The sequence below is a fragment of the Heliangelus exortis genome, chromosome 12, assembly GCF_036169615.1.
Source record: "Heliangelus exortis chromosome 12, bHelExo1.hap1, whole genome shotgun sequence".
Lineage (NCBI taxonomy): Eukaryota > Metazoa > Chordata > Aves > Apodiformes > Trochilidae > Heliangelus > Heliangelus exortis.
The window spans coordinates 16,060,713-16,083,484 of NC_092433.1; the positions used below are offsets into that span (position 1 = coordinate 16,060,713).

General features: G+C 39.6%; 1 protein-coding gene across 1 annotated transcript in view; it reads left to right on the forward strand.

The window, feature by feature from the left end:
* The first annotated feature begins 751 nt into the window (after window positions 1-751).
* The window catches only part of TAFA1 (TAFA chemokine like family member 1), a 223,917-nt gene continuing 201,896 nt past the window's right edge, over window positions 752-22,772 (forward strand). Inside the window, exons 1-2 of the mRNA XM_071756262.1 lie at window positions 752-1,426; window positions 3,538-3,658. Coding sequence (XP_071612363.1) covers window positions 3,541-3,658 — 118 coding nt within the window. The 5' untranslated portion in view covers window positions 752-1,426; window positions 3,538-3,540. The remainder of the gene's footprint in view (window positions 1,427-3,537; window positions 3,659-22,772) is intronic.

The following is a 22,772-nucleotide window of genomic DNA, read 5'->3' on the forward strand; positions in this document are numbered from 1 at the left end:
GTCTGTCAAATAAACTCATTGCATCTCTCAGTGAGAGTCTCCATATGTCCTTTGGTGCTGAGGAGGAGGTACTTAACACTGTGGGTACTTATTACTGTTATTATTTACTCGTGTTTGGAGCTGGTAAGCAGTGAAGTTAAAACACTTTCCTACCACAGGTTATTAAGGGGGAAAAAAAAAGCCACCTCATGTTTCATTATAGCCTGCACCCTGGGCTCTTAAAATGGAAGTTTTGTCTCCAAGCCTTCTTCCCTTTGTAGGCAGAAGTGAGAACTGTAATGCTAAGTGAATGGTATGTTTTAAGTATATACTATGGCTCTTTAAAAAAATAATTGCATATGGTACAAGAGGGAGAGGAAACCACTCCGTTCCTGGAAATGGCCACTTAAGATGTGGACAGTAAATAAGTAACTGTAATAAATAACCTGAGCTTTAGCATTTAGGGGAGGGGTAAATCAGAGCTTTTTCTCCATTGTCTGCTGAAACGCGTCGGAAATGGAGCTGGGAGGAAAGATTTCCCTCAGAGTTATGGCAAGGTGTTGGAAAGCCCAGGGGAGGTGTCAGTGCCCTGCCCTCCCCTCTCCCTTCCCGTCCCTTTTTCCTGCGCTTTCCCTGCACCCCCTCTTTCCCCCCCCCCCATTCAGCAGCTTCCCAGCGATCCGGGAGCGGCTGCCTTTAAGTCTCTCTCTCTCCTTTTGCCAAGAAGTGCAAGGAACAACGCCCTGGGAATAAAAAAAAAAAAACCTCTGGCGGCAGAAATCGGGATTCTCCCAGGTTGCTCATTGGGTGCTGCCCAGCCCGGGGCTCCTCCGCTCCCCGCACGGCTCAGCCGCGCTCCTGCGGGGTGCGGGCTCCCGGTATTTAAATGCAGCTCCGGTGTCTGAGCCTCGGAGAGAGCTTGGCTGGGGCTGGCAACGAGGGGCTGTGTCGCTTTAAGGCATGTGATACTTGCCCGAGCAGGGATGGATTGAAATAGGCTCCGGTACATCCAGAAGCCTATAGCGGGGTGGGGACAGCAGCGGGCTCCGTGCTGGAACCAGCCCGATCTGCCCCGAAACACAAAGTGTTCCTCAGCCTTTAAGTATCCTGGAAGCTGCAGATTATCTCAAGATCACTTCGAAGGGCTCGTCCGGCAGAAGGTGATGCTAGGAGATGATTTAAAGGTGAAAATGAGAAGGTTTCCACCCCTCAAACCTTGGCCACTTTTCTGACGGCAGAGTCTGAGAGCTCAGATGTCTTCTTTACTCTGGGAACAGGATTTGTAACGAAAGAGATTTTTTTTTTTTTTTTTTTCTTTTAATCCTGATAAAGAAGATTATTGGGAAGCTATTAAAATCCCTTATTGTGATACAGATGGATTTAAAAAAGTGTTAGATCTTTCCAATGAACACTAATAGAGTGCTCTGCTCTTGGTTGGATTACTCAGGTAAGGAGCTTCTTTAGGATTTAAGATTCAGAAAGCAGATCTGGAATTCATCAGATTATAAGTGGAGGAATACTCACTGCTCTGTTTTTTTTACTAGCTGAAAGATGATCCGTGTGTAAAAGTGTGCATGTGACAGCAGTTTGCTGACAGGTGCATGAAGGAATGTTTGTAAGAAATGCTGGCTTTTTAAACATTTTAGTTGGAACCAGTATAAGGAAAAAAAAAAATAAAAATTGGGGGGGAACAAAAGCAGAGAGCTAATAATAAAACGTGAGTGGGTTAAGTCAGTCTGCTGTCCATGTGGTTAAGAATATGATGCCTGAGGAAAGACACAGGAGCATTTAGCAGGCTCTAGAAGTTTGCCTTTGCTCCTCTGTTTGGCTAGGATACTTAAAGTTCAATTTAAATAACCTGAATCCCTGAAATATCCCTTTCAGAGTCACCTCTCCCTCTTACCTTTTTGTGTAAAAATCGTGGGAGCACTAAATATGACAATGCATTAATTCCTAATGACATGGGAAGCCTATTGGGAGCTGCCTGATCTGAACTGAATCTGGGCTTGAGTCTGTTTGGGAAGATAAATGGGTCTAAAAAGAGAAGAGAAAAAGTACACTGTATGCTGCAAAGTAAAAAGCCAGAAATGAAATTGTGTGCTAAGCAGTGCATCAATCACTCCTTACAGAGAAAGGAAGAGCTTTATGCTGATCAAAATAATGCTTTGGTATTTTCTATTAATTCTACTTGTCAGTTTCTGTGGCTCTTTTCAGCCAGTTAGTCTTAAATAGCTTCCCAAAGACTCTCTGCTTCTTTAAAATCGGGGACAAAAATTATTTGGTGTGCATACCTCACCACGATAGCTCACTTTTAACATTGTAATTTTCCTGCTGCAGTAATCTCCCTGCTACATCAGACACAGACTTTTTAAAATTTCTGTTTAAGGAGGCGATTTTTCTCTACGAGAGATTTAATCTCCCCGAGTCTTTCTTGCTCTGTGAAAATGATGTTCATCTGATTGGATTATTAGATGGGAAAAGGCATCATGTCATTGGCTGAGCAAGGAGAGTGCCTGAAGTTTGATTAATTGGGCAATATGAAATGCAGCAGAAGGTGTTGTTAAGGGAACTGGACGATGTGTAGCGTAGCTGAGCCTTGCAAACCTCCTGATCCTTGCAGGCACTGAGAGAGAGCTGGGGAAGTTAAGAAGTCAGAGGGAAATTCAATCACTTCATCCAGGAATGAGTCCAGTTATGAAAACCCACAGCTCTCTGTACTGGATGGCCAAATACCCCAGCACTTGGAGACAAAGAAATTGCTCTTGCCTTTTGCAACAAGGATCTTCTTAAAATTTTGACAATCTGCTTTGTAAAAAGATCAAATCTACAGAATACATCTGGCACTGAGTCTGGCCTTGTGCCAGGCCCTTTGCATGCACAGGTTGAATGGAAGGATGCTGATTTAGTCTGGGAATTAGAACATTATTCTGAGAAACAATTACTTGGGGTAGCAGACAGCATCATGATTAAAAATTAATGCTCACAAAAGTCAAAAACAATAAACTGTTACCCTTCTGGGTCAGTATTATCCTTCCAGTCTTGGGGTTGGAATATTTTTGAAATGCATCTCAGATATCTGAGGGTGTTTCATGCTTATCTGTAATGTATTTAAAGTAGTTTTGATACTATCTGAAACATCCAGCTTTTTTTTTTTTTTAACTGGCTATGGGGTTTTTTAAAAAATTATTATTTTTTAAGTCTTTTGTAAATTCAGCTATGGACCAGTGTGGGAATATTTTCAAGCATTCTATTTACATTGAGTTTTTCCAGTCCTCCAATCATTAGAGCTTCATTTTTACCACTAAATTATTAAAGTTGTCCAGGCTCCTGTGTTGACATCTTGTTACCCCAACTGTCCTTTCTGGACAAACCCTTTGGTGTGTGACAATTACATCCTGCAGGGGGGAATAATAACCTAGAGACAAAAGACATTTAGCTCAAGGAGTAAAAAAAAAAAATCTTATTTTTAAAGAAATGAAAATGCTATTGTAATGGAAGCTGACTACTCTGTGTGCTGTAAGGCAATGGATAATAATGTCTGTCTAATATTTTGTTTAGAGAATGGCAGTGGTCTCTGCAATGTCCTGGGTCCTGTATTTGTGGATAAGTGCCTGTGCAATGCTGCTCTGTCAGGGGTCCCTCCATCACACTTTCCAGCAGCATCACCTGCACAGACCAGGTAGGACTGAGATCAGCTGTGGGATGCCATAAGATTGTAGACTTTCTGCCAGTGCTTCTGTCTGTCTTGATAAATGATTGAATAATCACAAAATCCATTTTGATCATTTAACTTTTATGAGTTGCTTGTCTTTATATTGCACAGCATCTTTTTTGGGTCAGTCTAATGTGTTGTGCTTTGTCAGTGTGATGTCGGAATATTTATCCTTTAACATGTTCTAACAACTTCCCAATGCAGGAATACCATTTTTGAATAACCACTTAATTTCTCTTGTCTCTTTTCCTGTCCTTATTTCTATTTCCCCTTCTCCTTATTTTGTGCAGTTCTGGAGTGGGTGTCCAACTCCAAAAGCCCTAATGACAGCAAAGGTTTGGATAACTTTGCAGTTATCTGACCCGAGCTGGACACAGGTTTGCTACTGAAAATTCTGGCATCAAATCTCACTTCTAGTTTACTGGAGGTTGGGTGTTTGCTTTAGTATAAATGAGACAAAGTTTTATTAAGGTTCTCAGATTTACCTCAGAAAATTGATGGGGTTGTGAAAGTGCAGCCCAGGGGAGATTTTTGGGACTCTTTCAATGGAGTGAGATGCCTGTAGTGCCTGAATAAATCCCCCAGGTTAGCAGTAAAGAATGTTTCTCACTGTGGTTGTTGTGATCCAGAGAGACTGCACATTAGTACTTCCATTGTCTTTTTATTAATAGAAATTGATTTTTGTAACTTTTTCAAGTGTTAATTGCTCTTTGAAGACCATGTGCTGGGTTAAAAACTCAGATTGGGCAGATTCCAGCACAGTGTTATCATCTTTTTAAAATTAGATTGGCCAAGAATGTTGCTTCACAGATTTGGATCTGAAATACAATGGGAGAGGTTTTAAAGATTTTAGAAACGAAAGCTGGAAAATGTTAACTCAGAAATCAATCATTTAATCATGAAGCAAGTAATACTTTAATGTTTTCTACTCTAATGGCATACCCTCAGAGATGGACTGTCTTGAACCTCAGGTCTTCAGCAACCTTAATGACTCAAAACTTTTCCCAACTACTTTCCCTGTCCAAAAAGTTGTAGTCATTGGCATTGTCTTGGCTTTCTTGTAATAAAATATGCATAGTGTGAAGAACTAAATCTTTGCTACACAAGCTCTTGCTGGCTGTTCTAGAGAATCAGATGAACCCTGTGCATTATGTTTCCTAGCTGGCACTGGAAGTTTGAGAGTATTTAAAGTTTCAGTGGTAAGGCTGTTATTTGAGGCTTGCAGAGGAATCAACAAAATATTTATTACAATGCAATTGTAAGTAATGCTGCTGGTTATTTTAGTCTGTCCCCCAGTGAAGGAAATGAGGGAAAACAGCCCAGCTAAACTGAAAGGTAAAAGGAAAATGTAATCTTGTTTCATAAAATCAGTTGAAACAAGTGACATTATGAGAAAAAATGAGAGCTGGGCAGATTCAGAGCTCTGCAACATTTGCCTAAGCTTGAAAAATCACCTTTTTTATGAATCGAGAAGAGCAAGACACTGAGTGCATACCAAGTATTGGGGAAATGTGAAAAATGACAAAATCTTTCACTTGGATATGTGATACAGAGAGAGTGAAGGTTTTACAGCTGCCTCATCACCTACTTAGAAACAAGCAAGCTTTCCCTCCTGTGAGCTTTTCTCAGGAAGCTTCTCCTCACCCTACACGAATAAGATTGATGGTGCTCTGATCCCAGGCAGCCAATTTCAGTCTCTCAAGAAATAATCCACTACATTGACAGATGAGTGGAATTTGACATGATGTTCACCTCAGATTCAGCTTGTGCTGCACCTGGGAAGTACCAGCTAGTGAGAGAGCCTTTAGGGAAAACTCTTAAAGATTTTGGCCAATTTCTACTGTCACAACAGAAAATCAAGGCAGTATTTTTTATAAGGCCGTGAATTTGCAGTCTGCCAACTGGATGTGAAAGGTTGCACATGAAAGGGATGGAACTGTGTTAACTAGCAAGCTGAAAGATTTTAATGTATTCAACTGCAGTCCCTGAGCACACCCTATTTTTCATATTTATAATACTAGGAATGCGTCATTTACTTTTAGTTAGTCACTGTGTAAGTAAGATTAAAATGTTCAGCCAAATAAAAGTGAATAAAAAAATGGATGCAGATGAGGCAGGGCCTAATTTCAGTAATTTAATATTTGGTACATGGAATTTCAACTTATTGAATCATGGCAAATATAGTTGTCATCAATAGCAGGCTCAGCATACCTTTTCTTTCAGTTTGTGATTTTTCATAGATAATAAGAGGCTCTAAAATAAGAGATTTTGAGCTGTTCAACTCCATCGGGGGGCTACTTTGGTACAACATAATTAAAAAGCCAGATTCTACCCTGTCTTGTGCTTCTCATACTTGATGAACAGAAGAGTCTCACTGAGCACTGAGGAAGGTGCAGGTAAAAGATAAAATCCTCATGGAGTGTATTTAGCATAATAAACTTGAACTGAACTCAGTGGATTAGCACAGTGAATATACCCATCTGTACTACAGTTAATCCAGGTTTGAAACACTGGAAACCAAGAGCAATATGTGAAAAAGTTAGGTTTCCATCAGGGATTTCTGAGCCTTTTTTTAATTTTTTTTTTTTTTTTCCCCTAAAACTTCCTTCAGCAAGCATCTGAATGGGCTTAAATAGATTTCTACACACTATGAGCAATCACAGAAGTTTAAAGCTTCTTTTCAGTGTAGTATAATTTCTCAGGTTTAAAATTCAGTACTTCTTTGTTCAGTTAGATGACTTAGCAGAAGCTACAACCCTGAAAACAAATGTGACAAAGTGCTTTACCTGACAGGTTTTGTAATTGAAGCTTTAATGTCTGAAATGCTGGCAGGTGGGCACAGATCACAAGGACATAGTAAATACTTCCTGAATGCAAGATGTATGATACTGTATTATTTGTATTTATTCATGAATTCCTTCTTATGAACACCATGAAAAGTTTGAATGCCACTTTTAACTAAAGTATCAATGGCTGTTCCTTCTGACTTGGATAGGGGAGGCAGCCAGGTTGAATTTTTTAGGTTTCTTCACTGGGATGCAGAGGAGAACTCTGGAGTGAGCAAGCTCAAAACCTTGGGTAATACATAAAGCTTTCTGCAGGGTTTTTATGCCTATATTTAATTTCCATGAAAATTATGTTAGGCAAAGAATATATGAAACAACTTTATGTAGAAACAAATCTCCCTTTTTTTTTTTATTTTTTTTTTTTTCAAGTATGTAATTTCTTTGTGATTTAATGAGGAAGGGCAGTAATAAGAAGAATTATGTATTGGCCATTTTAGGCTCTAAGATACACACAGTTGCAGACCTGTTGAATTGGCCTGAGGACTAGAATGGGCAGGGCTGTGATTTGCAGTTAGCTGAGTACCTCTGGTAGTCCAGTGCTCATCAGACTGACAGGATCAACCCCTCCCAGAGGTAGGAAGTAGATGCTGGCATTTGGCAAGACAGCAAAATACCTAGAAAGCAAAGGGTTCAAGTTTAAGAAATAAAAAAACCACCACCCTTTAAATCAAAAATTTCTTAGCAAATTTTCTGGTGATATCCCCCATAAATATTCCCACAAATGAGGGATGTTTTGCTCCTGGTGAGGACCATGAGGTGGCTGTGAATCACAGTGGACAACACTGGCCACATGTTGCTTAAAAATGTAAGAAAACACATTGGATTCACCTGTCAGTTTGTGGAAAATGATGAACTACACATTAAGGATGCTGGATTAGTCTTGCATACTGTGTGAAAATGTTAGGCAGACACAAGCACAAACATGTACCTACAGCAGCAATGCTGACATTTGCAAATATGTTAATTAAAAATAGGCTTATTCAGGGGAAGAAATCATGGACTGAACCAAGACTGGAGTCATAATTCTCCTAAGCATGAAGTACCTTTTATTGTGACAGTAGTTAATGATGTGCACAACAAAAATCATCTTGAGAACTGATTCACTGTACCTCATATCACAAGGAGGAAAATCCATCTCAGAGCAACTCTACACAGCCAACCAAGATCAACCTAAAAATGCTCTGAACATGTTTCTCAGTAGAAAGCATTTTACAGAAACTTGAGTCTGTGACTGTGAGCAAAAAAAAAAATTCCTAGTACTAATCTTGGCTTTCTGATTTTTATAGCCTTGGGGGAGAGAACATATTTTCACATTTTAAAAGGTCTGCTATTTTCACGTGTCCCATAGACGTGGCTATTCAGTTCAAAACAGACTTGGTCTGAATCAAATTCCTCAGGGAAGTGCAGATTTTTATCTGTCTTTACTTTGCAGAGCAGTTGAGGAAGATGAATTCAACAGGATTTCTGCTCTTGGTATAGATAGAAGCAAGTGTAGAACTACGTAACTAATAGATAAGTATATATATATTTATATATAAAAATATATAAATGCATACAGTTTCTGTGATTAGGAAGAATTAGATGTCATTAATCATACAATGACAATGTGTCACTAAACTGTGAAGAAATCAGGTTGGAGGTACTTCCTCTGTTCTTGGTCACATACAAAATGGATTTAGATGTATGTGGGCAAAGGGATTTTATGTATTTTGTGTAGGTAGAGAACTGATGTAACAAAACCAACACTTAAAGATGAGGCAGGATTACTAAAAGCATGATAGCAATTAATGGCTTATAGTACTTCTGATGAACTTGTTCATAGCAGCAGACTTCATCAGAAGTATTTTACCTTGTAACTAATTTTTTTTTTTCTGAAAAACTGAGCCTCCAAAGGATAAAAACCATAGGGTGTGTTTGCAGCCAGAGTCTTAGCTATCTTGGGTTGGGGTTTTTTTTGGGTTTTTTTTGTTTTTTTGCTGGGGTCTGTAAGCTGTTACTTTAATGGGCTCCTCTCTCTCTGGCAAAGTGTAGGGAGGCATTGCTGAAGAAAAATCAGCCCTCAGTGGAAGGTCAGAAGCAAGAGGGGCACTTTTCTTGCCTGGAGAAGGGTGTGGAGCTGTGAGGCTCACAGCTTGGCTGCAGGTGGAGGAGGGAAGCTGCCACCAGCCCTGCTGCTGAGTGTGCTGCCTTCTTCCTTCTGATCCAGGGGGACAAAGCAACCTGAGGGGGAGCAGGTGTTGCAGCTCGATGGGCTGTGAAGAGCAGCCTGGCTGGGACACTGAGCAGACTGCTGTGCCCAGCTCAGTTGCATTCCCAGGATCACCCTCACAATACACCTTGTGCCAAAGAGCAAGGTGTTAACAGGGATATTTCAAGACATGCCTCTTGCACTTGTGATTTGTGCTCTGTTTCAGTCCTCCCTGCTCTCTTTTTCTTCCTCCTATATTGCTTCAGCTCTTCCTAAGGCAGGAATGAAGCCTGTCCCTCCTTGTGTGGTAGAAGATGCTCTGGGGAGATGGGTACCACCAGGGGCCTCGTGCTGATCCATGGTCCTGGCAGGAATCTTCTCCTCCCACCCCCATGTGCCTGGGCCTCCACCTCAAGTGCAGCCTTGGGGCCTTGGTGAGTCACAGAGAGAGCTTTCAATGAGCTGCACTATTTGTAGCTCACTGTCACAGTATTAAAGACTGTGAGAATTCATACTTAAGGTGGTTAAATCCCAAGGAAGATTTGCCACCTACAAATATAAACCCCAAAGGCAAAGTGGGCTTTGGGCTGAAGTATTTCTGCTGATAACATCAGAAATCTGCCTTTAATGATTAGCCTACTTTAGTCCAAGTCCTCATTTATATTTTACAGGGCAATATCCAAGTTGCATTTCCACATAAGATAGATGTGTTTTCTCCCATTAATTTTCAAATTGTTTTATCCTATCCCATCTGTAATTTTTGTATTTCCTTTTGAATGTTTTCTTTTCCACTCTGCCGTGAAAGCAGCCTTTGCTGTGAACAAGATTTATTTTCCTGATGGGATTCAGCTTTTTTTGCTGTTCCCAAGTGCTCTGTACAGAATAGTTCTCTCCAGCTAAACTTATTTTTTGCATGGGAGCAGCACTGGAGATTTCTTTTCATTGTGCTCTAGGCAGGAACCACGAGGACTGCATCACAGTTGGACTCTAAATTTATGAGATTCAGTCAATGATGCTCAATGGGGAATTGGGGGTGTAAATTAAGCTGAATGAAGTTACAAAGCCCTGTGTATGTATGTGTGACTCATATTTCTATGCTCTATTTAGAAGATTGTTATCTGACATCTCCTTCTTGCCTTCTGTATTGCTTTCAGAACAACTGTTTTCCTCTTTTCCTTTGTAGTGAATGAAGAAACCACTCCTGTGATTCTTGAAAGGTCACTTCAGTGACAGCAGGTGCAGGATCACTGTTGCTCTCATAAGATAATCAATAATTGTCTTGTAGCATTCCACTGTAACCCTTATTTTACTTGGGGGATTGAACTGATGGCTGGAACTGTGGACTTTACTGGTTTTTGAGTGATTCCTTGAGAATTAGCAAGTGAAGGGCAATTCCTTAACAGTCTTATCTGAGATGACTGAATGTCCTCCTGCCAGGGTGCTCTCCTTTTGGTGCCTTGTCCTTGAGCTACAAGCAAACTTGGGGGTAGTCTTTACCACTAGCAGCTCTCACCCACAGTCACTCCTGCTTTTTAAAACTGTGCATCAATGCTTCTTCTACAAACTGTGAAGTTCTATTTGTATCTTGCACCTTCTCGATAAATTAACAGGTCTCATTTTTTAGGCTCACTCCTAACCCCCTGTTGGGATGGGGAGGAAAACATCTCATGAAAAGCCTGTGGTCTGAGACAAGGACAGGGAGGATTGACTTAGTTATGGTCAGGGGCAAAACAGAAACAACTGGGGAAAAAAATAATAAAATAATTTAATTTGCCACCAATCAAACCAGAGCAGGACAACAACAAACAAAACCAGAGCCCTAAAGCACAGCTTCCCAGGTATTGCTTTAAGCACCCACCCCTCTTCTCTCCCCTGCAGCTGTTTTAGCAGTTTTCTTTCCCCTTTCTTAAACAGGCCAATTGCAGAGGTGTTGCCACCATCACTGAGGGGTTTGGCCTTGTCCAGAGGTGGGTTTGGCTTTGGGGCTGGGGAACCTTCCAGCAGCTCCTCAGAGGATCTATCCCTGCAGATCTTCCCCCCCATCACAGCCCCTCCACACCAACACAACCCAACTTGGAATTAAAAACCAACTTAAATGGTAATTCTTGTCTCTTGGTTGTTAGAGCTGCTAGTTTGGATCAAAATATCCATTTAATCCATCCTCATGCATGATCCAATATTGCTATTGGATTAATTTTATTTTCTGTAGATGACAAAGTTGACTCGAGGGCCTTCACTGTGAACCTACTCAACACAAGGAGGAAAAATCCTCTTCTGTAGGCAACTTGCATGCAAGAGGAAGTAATATTCATAGAGAATTTGATCAGGAAACAGCTATGAATGTACATGTAAGTTTATTTGGAAGTGGGGAATGTGGAACTACAGGTTTCTGTGCTATAAATAATGTGAGCAGGCAACAGGCTCTGTGGATCAACCTGAGTGCAGGCAAGAGCCTAAGGATCTTAACTACACATAGTCTGATAAAACTTTATCTTTTTTTTTTTTTTTTTTTTTTTTTTTTTTTTTTTTTTTTTTTTGTGTCCCCATTAATGCTGTTAAGTATTTCTGGCAAGCAAAGCTTCAGCATAATTTTACTGTGTTGTTAAGGATTTATTAATTATAATCTTTGCTTGCAGAGTCCATTTATATTTGATCATGGCATTAATTGGTTGCCAAAATAAACTAGAGTTAATTGTGTTTAATTAAGGGGTTGGGAGCAAGCAAGGATAGTTTATTTGGAAAATCAGCTTCATTGATTTATATATTTGTTTTTTAAAAGGACATGAATAAATGAAAGGAACCTATTCTTTAGCACCTGTTTTCCTATGTGCTGCCCAGGGATCAGCCATAACACAGCTGTTACTTTGAACAGAGTCAATGATGGAGAAGTACCTGTATTTTATATATAAGCCTATAAAAACCTATTAAAAATAAATTTTCAAATTCTACATAATTTTGAATTTAAATGAAATGTAAAAACAAATTGAAATGAGATCAAGTATCATTGACACTAACAGTAGCTTGGAAAATTCTGAGAGAAAAACTTATCTTTATTTTGGATTTGGCTAAACGTGCTTCAGGTAATGAAGATGTGGTAAAAATACTCTAAAATATGACTGGATAAATGTTTTCTCTATTTTTTTCTAAAATATTTATTGTATTTCTGTGATAAAGAAATATATTTTATATCTCTGTCTTTTCACGTGTTTCAAAATCAGCTATTTTACTGCTCAGAAACTTTTGAATAGCAGCATATTTCATGTTTTATTCTAAAATCAGAACAGAAAATTCTGAGGACTCTTAAGTTTGGGTTTTTTGAGGAACTGGTTTCCTAAGCTGAAACTGTAATTGAAATCAGTTTGATATTTTTACATTCCTTGTTTCTGCCTTGATATTCCTTGTTTCAGACAAACAAGAAAATCACCTGCAACTGCCTAAACCAAGCCATCATCCTGTTCAATAAATAAATCCTGTCTACAAGAACATATTCAGATATGCCAGTGCTGCCCAATCCAATACCAATGCAAATACAAGGAAGGTCTTTTCTGTTCTTCTGTCTGGTATCAGCTCTGGGTTTGGTTTGCAGCACCACTGAACTTACAGGAGGTCTAGGGGTACCATAAGTTGCCTTCTTTCCCCAAATCTCTGCTGTTTTAATACAAGGTATTTTCCTTATTTAAAAATCTTTCTTAAATGTCTAAGCTATCAGGGTTACACCAGAACTTTTTGCTGTGAATATCATTAGCTCATGAAATCCCTCAGTTACTTGAGTGGTATGGTTTAAACTTTGGGTGATTATTCAGCCAGAAGTTCTTGTGTGTTAAACCAGAATCTCCAGAGATGAGTTAAAGATAACAGAGGTTTATGAGTTTGTAATTGGTTTCAGTGTACCAGGGCAGCATCTGACAGAAAATGATTGTGTCTAAGGCACCTCCCACATCTGTAGTATAATTATTTCTGTAGTAGTATCATGTTTTTATGAGGCATTAAAGTGCAGATTGATTTTAATTTTTTTTTTTCCACCCGCTAATTAGAAATATTCTTTCCATGGCTAAAACCTCAGAGCTTTCTCTATGTCAGCTGGCTGGGTGGTTATCTTAGCCTAGTTTTGAGTTTCTCCAACAAACAGATTACTTCTTTAGTCCTAATTTAGTTTCTCTTGGTATTTCTGTTATCTCTTTCTTGTTGGCAGGCAAGGAAATCAGCTGTGCATCAAATGAAACCATTTGCCATGGGTTAGTTCATGCAAATGCCTTCATGACAGCAACAGACAGAAGTAAATGAGTGTCTAAATGCTACCTTTGGAAGGTGAAAACACCAGTGGTAGCAGTCCCTAAATGAGTTAATTCAGTGCTTAAGAGCAAGGAGTCACTCTTCTGTCTTCTTTGCCAATTTTTCTCTTACTGAAATCTTAACCCATCTGTATCCACAACAGAGGAGAGGGAAAAGTAGGGAAACCATGGGTGGCACTCTGATGGGCACATGCCCTGGTTTGTCACAGCTCACTGGAATTTAGAAGAGCTGCCAGGGCCCCACTGAGGTGGAATAAATCTTCCTCAGCATCTTTGTTGGGAATGTTTTCCATTTCCTTTTTCCTGGAGGACAGAATTGATAATTGTCTGATGCTGATCTTGTGTTGATAACACACTGAATGCAGCAAGCTGACAGGAGTTATTAGATATTTATCTCACACTTGTGTTTGTTATTGAAGCTGCTTTATGAGCCTGGTTGGATTGTTTTGAATTCTAGAAGGGAAGTGGGAGTTCTGCTGAAGATGTTTGTGTTGTATTTCTGTTCCTCCTAAACCTCACTTCTAGGCTCTCATTTAGTGGCTGGTCCAAAACATAGCCAGATTGCCTGCTGTCCTCTCTAGGTTTTAACTCCATTTCAATCTTTTTTTTTTTCTTTTTTTTTTTTTTAGCCACTGCTAGTTCTATTTCTAAATCTCTCATCTTTCTTTTAAATCAGATTCCTTTATTTTCCTTTTTTCTGTGAAAAAACCAGAGAGCTCTTACAGCCCTCATTTTTAGAAAGGGTTCTCTGAGCCTGCTCCTTTTAGGCTCAATGGACCTTGATGTGCTGTTTGAGCAGCAAAATGCTACTTGATTTGGTCCAAATTGGAACGCCACTGACATTTTAATGAAATAAATATTCCAAATTGATATTTGGAAAAAATGTAAATGGAGCTCTTTGATAAAAAAATTTAAAATGCTAAAATACATTTTCAACGTTCTGATTCTGAAGCCAGATTTTAAGCCTTTTCCAACAACTGCAGAAAATATAATTTATAACCTTTTCCACCCATAGGAAAAATTCTTCCTGTTAATCAGAATCTTCCAGTGGGACAAATTTTAGAGATACTTCATGCCTGTCCCTGCAGCAGAATGTATGCAAGACAAAATATTTCCATAGTAGATTCTGCTTTTTGTGTCATCTGCCTGCCACTCTTGTTAATGCTTTGATTTTGTGTATTTATACCAAAACCAGACATTTATCCCTTACAATCCCAAGGCTTTCCCCTGTTTTCATGTCATACTGTAGACAGGACACCTTGCTGAGATCCTGGTGTTATCACAGATCTGGGCATGTTGGTTGGGCTGGGTGATGGAGGCTCTTTTGACTGAGCAGAACCAGTCCTGAAAATGAATAAATGCTGGTGTCTAAAACCAGGTTCAAATTTAAGGGAAAGGGATTTCAGCTTTCAGTGTGAATAGTGCTTTGCCTACTGAAACAATTCCTTGGCTTTTTAGGTGGTGTGTGAATTGGCTCTGAGCTGCCTGTAGCTGTATGTGCTGATTTACCTTCCAGAAGGAGCATTTACCTTTTCTATACCAAGTGTTCCTCCAAGCCAAATCCAACTTTGCCTTGAACACTTACAGGGTTGAGGCATCCACAGCTTCCCTGGGTGACCTGTGCCAGGTTCTCATCACCCTCACAGTTAAGAATTTCTTCCTAATATCTAACCTAAATCTCCCCTCTTCCATCTTAAAACCATCACCCCCTGTGCTATTTCTATAATAGATCACCTGAGGAAACAGAGGGCTCCTTCCTGGGCACCTTTAGGGATGCAAAGAAGGGAGTTTTTGTTACTGTGTTCCTTGCAAAGCATCTTAAAGCAAACCTGGTGGCTGCCAGACAGACTTCTGTCCCAGCTGGCACCCAGAGCTGGCATCCTGTCCCTAGTACTCCATCCCTGGCATGGCTGGGTGTGTAAGTACAAGCATTACTGTGAGTTGGGGGTGGATTGTGAAGGCTCTCAGCTCTCTCTTTTCATCACATCAAGTGATATAGTATAAGCCAACTTCACACTGGCTTAAACTTCATGGTGGTTTAAGCTAAAATCCATCAGACTGCTCCAGCTGTGAGGTGTAAAGAGCCTTCAGGTTCACTTAATGTTACTCAATTGACAAACAACTTGTACTGCTGTAGGGAATTTTTTCCCCTGTGTCCATGCTGAACCTAAGGCTCAGTGCATAGAGAGGCAGTGAGGTGTTGGCTTCAGATGTGGAACTTCCCACATTTTCCTTAATTGCTTCCTTAAGAGGATGAGTAAGTTGGGCTTGTCTTGGGACAGAGAAGCTCCTGCATTCAGTGTGTTTTTTCTCTTGGAGGCAACATTTCCCACCAGAGTTCTGGGCAATGCTTCCAATCTCTCCCAGGCAGGGTAACACTGATGCTACATAACTTAAAGAGCACATTTCTGGTAATGTGTCTGACTTGCAAATCTTGTTAACTGAGTGCTGTTATCTCAATATGCTTGCAGGCCAGTTCCAGCAACATAAAAACTTGTGGCAAGATAAATCATGTCCTTTTTTAATAGGGAAAAAAAAAAAAAAAAAAAAAAAAAAAAAAAAAAAGTCAGACTCTTTCATTTGCTACAATTGGAAAAATCTTAATCTTCTGCTTGCTTCTAAAGACACAGATTACTCCAGGGAAAGAACTAGAAGACCATTCCTGAAAGTGGACTGTGCTCTGCTGTCTCTTGGATGGAAAAATCACCTGGGAAAGGAGTTGTTTCATTCAGCCAGAGGTGTCCTGGGGACGTGGTGGGGCCTGCATGTCCCTCCCCTCTTAAGGAGCTTTCTTGGTTGCTGCTGTTGATTTTCAAACCAGTTCCAGAAGTTTTGCTTCTCACCTGCTGGGGACTTCGAGAACCTCCAAGCTGGAGAAAGCTCTGCTCTCTTACCTCTGTTTTGGCAGCAGGAGCTCAGGGTTAGGTAGCTATTTATCAGTGTTATGTGTCCTGGCAGGATTTCATCCTGTCCCAGAAGCACAGCAGGAACCTTGTGTCCCAGTTCATATTGGGGCCACCTGGTTAGACTGAGGAGTCCTGGCAAGGGATTCTTTTCATCTTCTGCAATAAAAAGGTGCTGAGGTTCAGCTGATGTCCCCTTGCAGAGAGTACAGAGACTCCTCTTAGCTCTTGAGCATCAAACTAGGACTTGATTCTATCTGTGCTGCTGAATTAATGGAAAACTTGTTCAGTTTAACCTCTTCTGGTTATAAGCTTTTAGGTGCTTGAGGGATTGTAGCAAATTTTCTGTTGTGACAATTGTATATTTTTGTAGGCTGATGGGATACAGGGTAACACTTTGCATCTTGCAAAGCAATGTGTCTTTTGTTATGTGAGTAAAGCAGTGTAAATAATTGAATTTTTTGTTTGTTTGACAGCCAAAGCAAGAAATCAACTGTTGGTTTGGTGCAGTACTCACAATTCGAAATTAGTTTAAAACAATTGGATTGCTTTTCTTGCTAACTGGAAAAGAAAGAAGAAAATAAAACCTGAAACAATTTGTCATATTTCTAAACATTGAAAGAAAAGCAAGGCCAGAAAGAGAGGAGAAAGGCCGGATTAAATCATCTAAAAAAAAAAAAAAAAAAAAAAAAAAAAGGAAAAGGAAAAAAAAGGGAAAAGAAAAAAAAAAAGTTTAGAGAAAGTACTGCTTGTTTCCTTAAACTGATTTGTATCAGAACATCTCTAATCAGAAACTGTTCTGCTGTAAGGGTTGACCCTTCATCATCTTTCTCCTCAAAATAGAGCTGTGATGTTAAGATATTGGTGGCACCTGTTGAGTTTTCCATTTCAAATCAATAATTAGGTAATTGGAGCAGCAGAGATGGAACATGAGGATTTTTCTCTTACTTGCTGTGAAAGGGAACAGAAAGGCAATCTGCTGCTTTCACTCTCCAGAGCTGATGGAATGTTTCAAGTAAGGCTGAAGGGGCTTTGAGACAGATCCTGCACTTACCAGGGGGTGAGGAGATGGAAGAGGTGGTGCTAAACTCATGGCTTCTCATTGAAAATTAAACTAAAAAATTAAAAATAAGGGAAAAGGAAGTTTTCACAGTCGAAGGATGAATATTTTAAAAATACCTTGTTGCCTCCTGGAAGGGCATGCTTGGGATGGTTGTACTTCTCTTTCAGAAGAAGGAAGCTGAACTGTTAAGGTGTGGTAGGCACAGGTTTTCTGCCATTCTTCTGCTGTATTTGAGCATAAATCTTGACCTGTGGATTCTCTCTCTGCTTGCACTTTGTAGGAGGCCAGGGCTGCACCCCAGGCACAGCAGAGCACTGCTCGTGGCCTCTGCTCATCTCTTCAGGAAGGAGCAGGAATGCCCAGGGAGAGAAAGTTTTGAGAAACTGATGTTTTTCTGCAGTGCTATTGAGGTGTTTTGCTGACTATTCAGTCATCTCAGGATCTTTGCTAATTTCACAAGCCAGTGTCACTCATCAAGATAATAGTTATTCATGTCAGGGAGCAGTGTTCTTTAATAATACATCTGTAGAAGTTATTTTGCTGTCCTTGAAGAAATGCAGACTGGAATATCACTATTTGAGAGATGCTTCTAGTTTTTTTTTCACTGAGACTTAGTATTAGAAATGTGTTTCTCTAAGTGATAGCATCTGCTTTTGTCATTTTTATGTAAACTCAGCTCTGCTTTGCAAAGCATCACTGCTTTTCTGGAGAAAATGTGGTCATCTATCAGCAGTGAAGCTCTGACTGTGTGCTCTAATATTAATCATTGAATCCAGCAGTTATCTCAACTGTATTACTTGTGCCTTTTTCGTGACAAGTTCTTGTGGGGGTTGGGAGGGAGTGTGGTGGGATCCATAAGTGGCCATATTGTGTTTTAGGTAAGAAAAATAACAGCAAATGGATCAGGGATCACGGGCCAGGGGAGACCTTTGTTAAAATATAAAGACTTGCTGTCTTCTGGTAGGAATGAACCATTTTCAGCAGGATTTAAGTTTTGGTAAAACAGAGCCACAGGGTGGCTGAGATCTTATAAAAATATGCTGAGTTGTGTGGTAGGTTGGGCATTTGCCTGGCAGATGATTCAGATGAAGGATCTGAATCTCATTCTTTCACTGGGCTGTTGTGTTTGTTTGCATTTTCCCTTTTTGGGGGAAAATGTCTGATCTACCCAAGGAGCTGCTTTTTCAGAGCAGAGGGAGCTGATGGTCTGGCTTGGCAGCACCACAATATAAGGACCAAGGATTGTTTTTCAGCAACACAAAGGACAAAGCTCTTTCCAAAGCCTTATGGGTTTTGTGAAGGTCCCAGCCTATTTCTGCATCATGTCTTTCTGTGTTGTTTCCCATCTCTGGACAATCTGTTGCTGTCAAATCTTTCAGAGCCCCAACTTTCTGTCAACAGAAATAGAATAGGGTGTAAAACACTTTGGGTTGGTTTTGATGGCCCTTCATGTGGAATTAAAAAAAAAAATCTAGAGTCAAAAATCTAGAGTCATTTCATAGCTGAAAAAGAGCTGATTATTTATGTTTCTTAGAATGTCTAAGATTTCTTTTTTTTACCATTATACATTATTTTCCCTGTATTTTCACATCGTTCTCTTTGAATCTTGACAAACTGAGATTAAACAACAAACACCCCTGAGATCTGTCTTTTTTTTTTTTTTTTTTTTTTTTTTTTTTGGAGTGATTTACATAGGATGGTACCCAGAAATTCTGGAGGCAGCTAACGGATACTGTGACCAAACAAGTATTTTACCTGGGGTGTAGCTTTGAGTAATACTCTAAAAATTTTATCTGCAGAAAACAATGGTGCCATCATATTAAAAAGCTGCCTAACAATTACCATGAGACAACATGGTAACATTTTTTTGCTTTTTAGCATTTTTAACATAAACCCATGGGGTTTTTTTCTGGATTATATCACTCTCTGCCTGTCTCTATTCTAATTGCTTTTACCATGTCTTCTAAATGTCAAAAGAACAAAAATCCAGCTCCTGTAACAAGAAAAGGGTGAAGATTTTCCATCTTGCTCTGCTGTTCTGAACACTCCTGACATCTGCAATATAGTAATTTCTTAGTAAATACTTCACCCACTGCTGGGCACTTTTGTCTGAAGCATCTCCCTCCTGTTTAATGGGAAGGTTTGGAAAAATGCTGTAAGTAAAGGAGGCCTAATTTTGTTCTGCTGCAAAGCCTCCTTATTTATGGCTGCTGCTATTTTATATATTTCCTCTCATTAATCTTTGAGGAGCATGGAGGAAGGTGACAGTGTATCAGCTTCCAAAAACCTGTGGCTAGGCAGAGGGGGTAAAAACCCAGTGACCAGGGAGCCTCCAGCCTGTGCTAACCCTGAGCCCAGGGACTGTTGTGACCCTCCTGGGAGGGGACTCTGGTGCCTCTCTGGGCTAGAGCTGCCTTCAGAGATGGGGCATAAAATCTGGTAGCTAGCAGTGAGTGGGGATTTGGGGTAGGAACAGGTTTTCTTTACAATAAGCTTGCCAAACATTTTGGTTTCATCACAGCTCTGGCAGTGATAGATACATTAATTAGCATTTTTATGGCATAATAGTCTATAGCCTTAAAATGTCAAATTGTGAGTGCATTTGTAAATTAAGTTTAACTATTAGTGCTTTTCCAGGAATTATATATAGATCTGCATTATTTCTTTATTGGCAATATTAAATCATCATAGTTGGAGAGCTATACATCTGTTCTTTATTCATTTTCCCCCCTGCCACCAGAAACATCCAGACATGAGAGCATCTCACCCAGCTGTCAGCATTTGGAGATGTTTTCTCTTTTAAAATCTCTTTATATGGCTATATAATAGGGAGGAGTGGAGGATATAAAGGCTTCATCAGTATGCTTTTCTGTAACTCAATTTCTATTTATTACATTTTCAAGGAGGGAAACTTTCCCACCTATGAGAAGAAAAAGATGTAGACTATGAAACATTGCTCTTAATGGCAGCAATGAAAAGAGTTCCATGATTTGAGATGTTAAAGCATCTCTGCTGGGAAATGGATTAGTAGGCCAGGAGAGGGTATTGTGATCAAAGTGCATAGTAAATTAATTTACCTCTCACTCTTACAATTTATCACATAGATATCACCTCTACACATGAAAAGATACACGAGTATGGATGTAATATTGCTCCAGTCCTTATATCTTATTCCAGGACTTAAATAATTTAATGTTCCTGCTTTAACCTTATTGAAATATTAAAATCCTGCAATCCCTTAAATTTGCTTTTGTTACAGCTGCAACATTACATTTTTCTGTCATTATGACACTGGCTCATAATTGCAGCCCAGAAAGGGCTTTGAATAGAAAACAAAACTGGTTTTGACTGGTAAATACAAAACAATCTCATCAGAAATGAGAACATTATAAAGAATGAGGAGTTAGAGATTCCCTGACATCAGGAGCTCTTTTTAAAAGAACTTTCTCATTTGCTCACCCTTGCAACTTTTAGCTTCCAGTCATTTCCCATCTATAGAGCAGTTCTGGTTGATTTTTTTTTCTTTTTCAAGCTGCAGTAGTTATGCTTCACAATTAGACATGGCTGGTAAACAGTTCATTAAAAATGGCTGCTTCAAAGCAAGATAAAACAAATCTTTCAGAGGTTTTGATGGAGAATGAAACAGAATAAATCTCTGTCCATTGTTGAAGGGTCCTGGGGAGGTGCTGAGGTGGTCGGTGTGGTGGTTCAGTGAAGTTTAACATGGCAAATGCACAGTTATATCCTGAATTATGAGGGCTCAGAGGTTTTTGTTGCTACTCATGGTGGAGGAAACTGTCCAGACAACTTTTCTTATTTGTGAATTTGGCTAAAAGCTGCCTTGTTTTGTAAAAACTCTTTCCCAACAAAAATCATGGCTGAGTGGCTCTGGTCCTCAAGAAGTTTTAGCTGTACAAAATATGTGCTACCAGATGATGAAAAGATTTCCTAAGAAAAAGTCCCAATTATCTGTGGTCACTGTGATTAATTCATTTAAGCTGAGCTGATCTCTGCTGTTCCTGGAGCTGGCAAGAACAGTGTAGCAAAGGAGAGAGTTTGCTCCTCTCCCACTGTCCCACATCCTCCTTTAAATGATTGTTTGGCTCCTGTCTGCAGAGCCACCAACTTCTTTAGTTGGAACCCCTTTATTGTCTGGATTCCTCTAATTAATTACTTATCTTCAGGCCTTTTAAAAATTTGGTAATTGGTGTATGTAGCTGTCTGTTTCCCCTGAAGCCTGAAAGTATTTTATGTACATCTTATCTAAGAGTACAATCAACTCAATTAATACTAATTACAGTTTCCGAGACTCATGAATTCTTCACTTTCAGAAGAGAGAAGTTTTCTTGATGGTTATTTATGAATAGAGGTCATGTATATCACTGTATTCATCTTTTGATTGTTAAAACCTCATAACTCAGATTGGTTCTTCCTGAAAGATGTTTGGTTCAATTAATTTGCTTTTACTGCTGGCTCTAACACATTCTGCTGTAATTCTGCTCTAACACACCTGCTGATGACTAAATCTCTTTGAATCAGTTCAGGCTTGCTTGTGATTATGATTGTTCTTGTCAGACTTCCATTTCAGGAAAAAAGGTGTATCTAAAAACCACAGAAAATTCACATTAAAATCCAGTTATTGAGATAGTTTAGTTTACCTGAAATTTCTGAAGTGAACCATTTTCTCCTCTAAATTCCTCGACACCGTAAGAGTGGGTTTGATTATCCTTGGGATAATTATTTTTTTTCCCTATTGTTTCAGCACAGAATTATTAGTGTTTCTTGGCAAATTATTTTGTTTTTTGATGCTGTAGGGCTCAGAGCCTTTACATTCAGTATGAAACTGCAGCACCCACCAGACAGCAGGAGAGGTTTGCTGAGGGTGCTCTCTGCACCTGATGTCACAACAGCCCAGGCTTTGAGCTTGGCCACCCAGAGCAAGGCAGATGCACCCAGCTGAGGGTGGCTGCAGGGAAATGGGAGGGAGAAAAATGAAAAAGTGAGGGTGGAAGCATCTCCAAAAGCTCCTTGAGCGATGAGGTGGTGCAAACATTGGAATTCAGACTTCAACTGGCAAGGAAAAAAGTGATGGAAGAAGTTGCTACTCTTGTAAAGAAGGAGGAAATCTTTCCAAAACAGGCACTTGGCTCTCAGCTGAGTTTTCATCTTAGTGTTACTCCATCAGCAGTAAGTAAGCACCAAGTGAGACCACAGGGATTCAGTGGCATTTTACAAGCATTGCCAAAAAAAACTTGGGGCAATAGACAACTGTTTTATAGGGTTAAATACCTTTATACCCTCTTACTAGGTTCAGATTAATTGATGGCTCATGTGAGGGATTTTTGATGAGCTAAGTGATCAATCACTGAAAGATTGTGGATGAGCTAAGTGATCAATCACAGAAAGGAGTAAATTGTTAATCAAACATTTTTATCTTAACCAGTGCAAAATTAATCTCTTCCACTGTGGTAGAAAATTTGTCATGACAACTCTTGTTCAGGTCCCCAAGAGTGAGCTAGGTCTGCAGGTGACAAAGTTTTTGGATGGTCAAGAGGGAAGAAAGAGGCAGCCACTCTAAACGAGGCTAAAGCTACAGAACCATCTTGCAGTGTAGGCTGGAATTCAAAAACAAATGAGTCATTTATACAATTAATGAAAACATCTGCAGATATATTTGGATCATATATCTATTTTTTTGTTATTTATTTTTTAAGCCTCATTTTAATAGTAAAATCTTGCTGTTCACCCTTTCATGTCTACAATGTAAATTCTTGCTATGTCTGCACTGA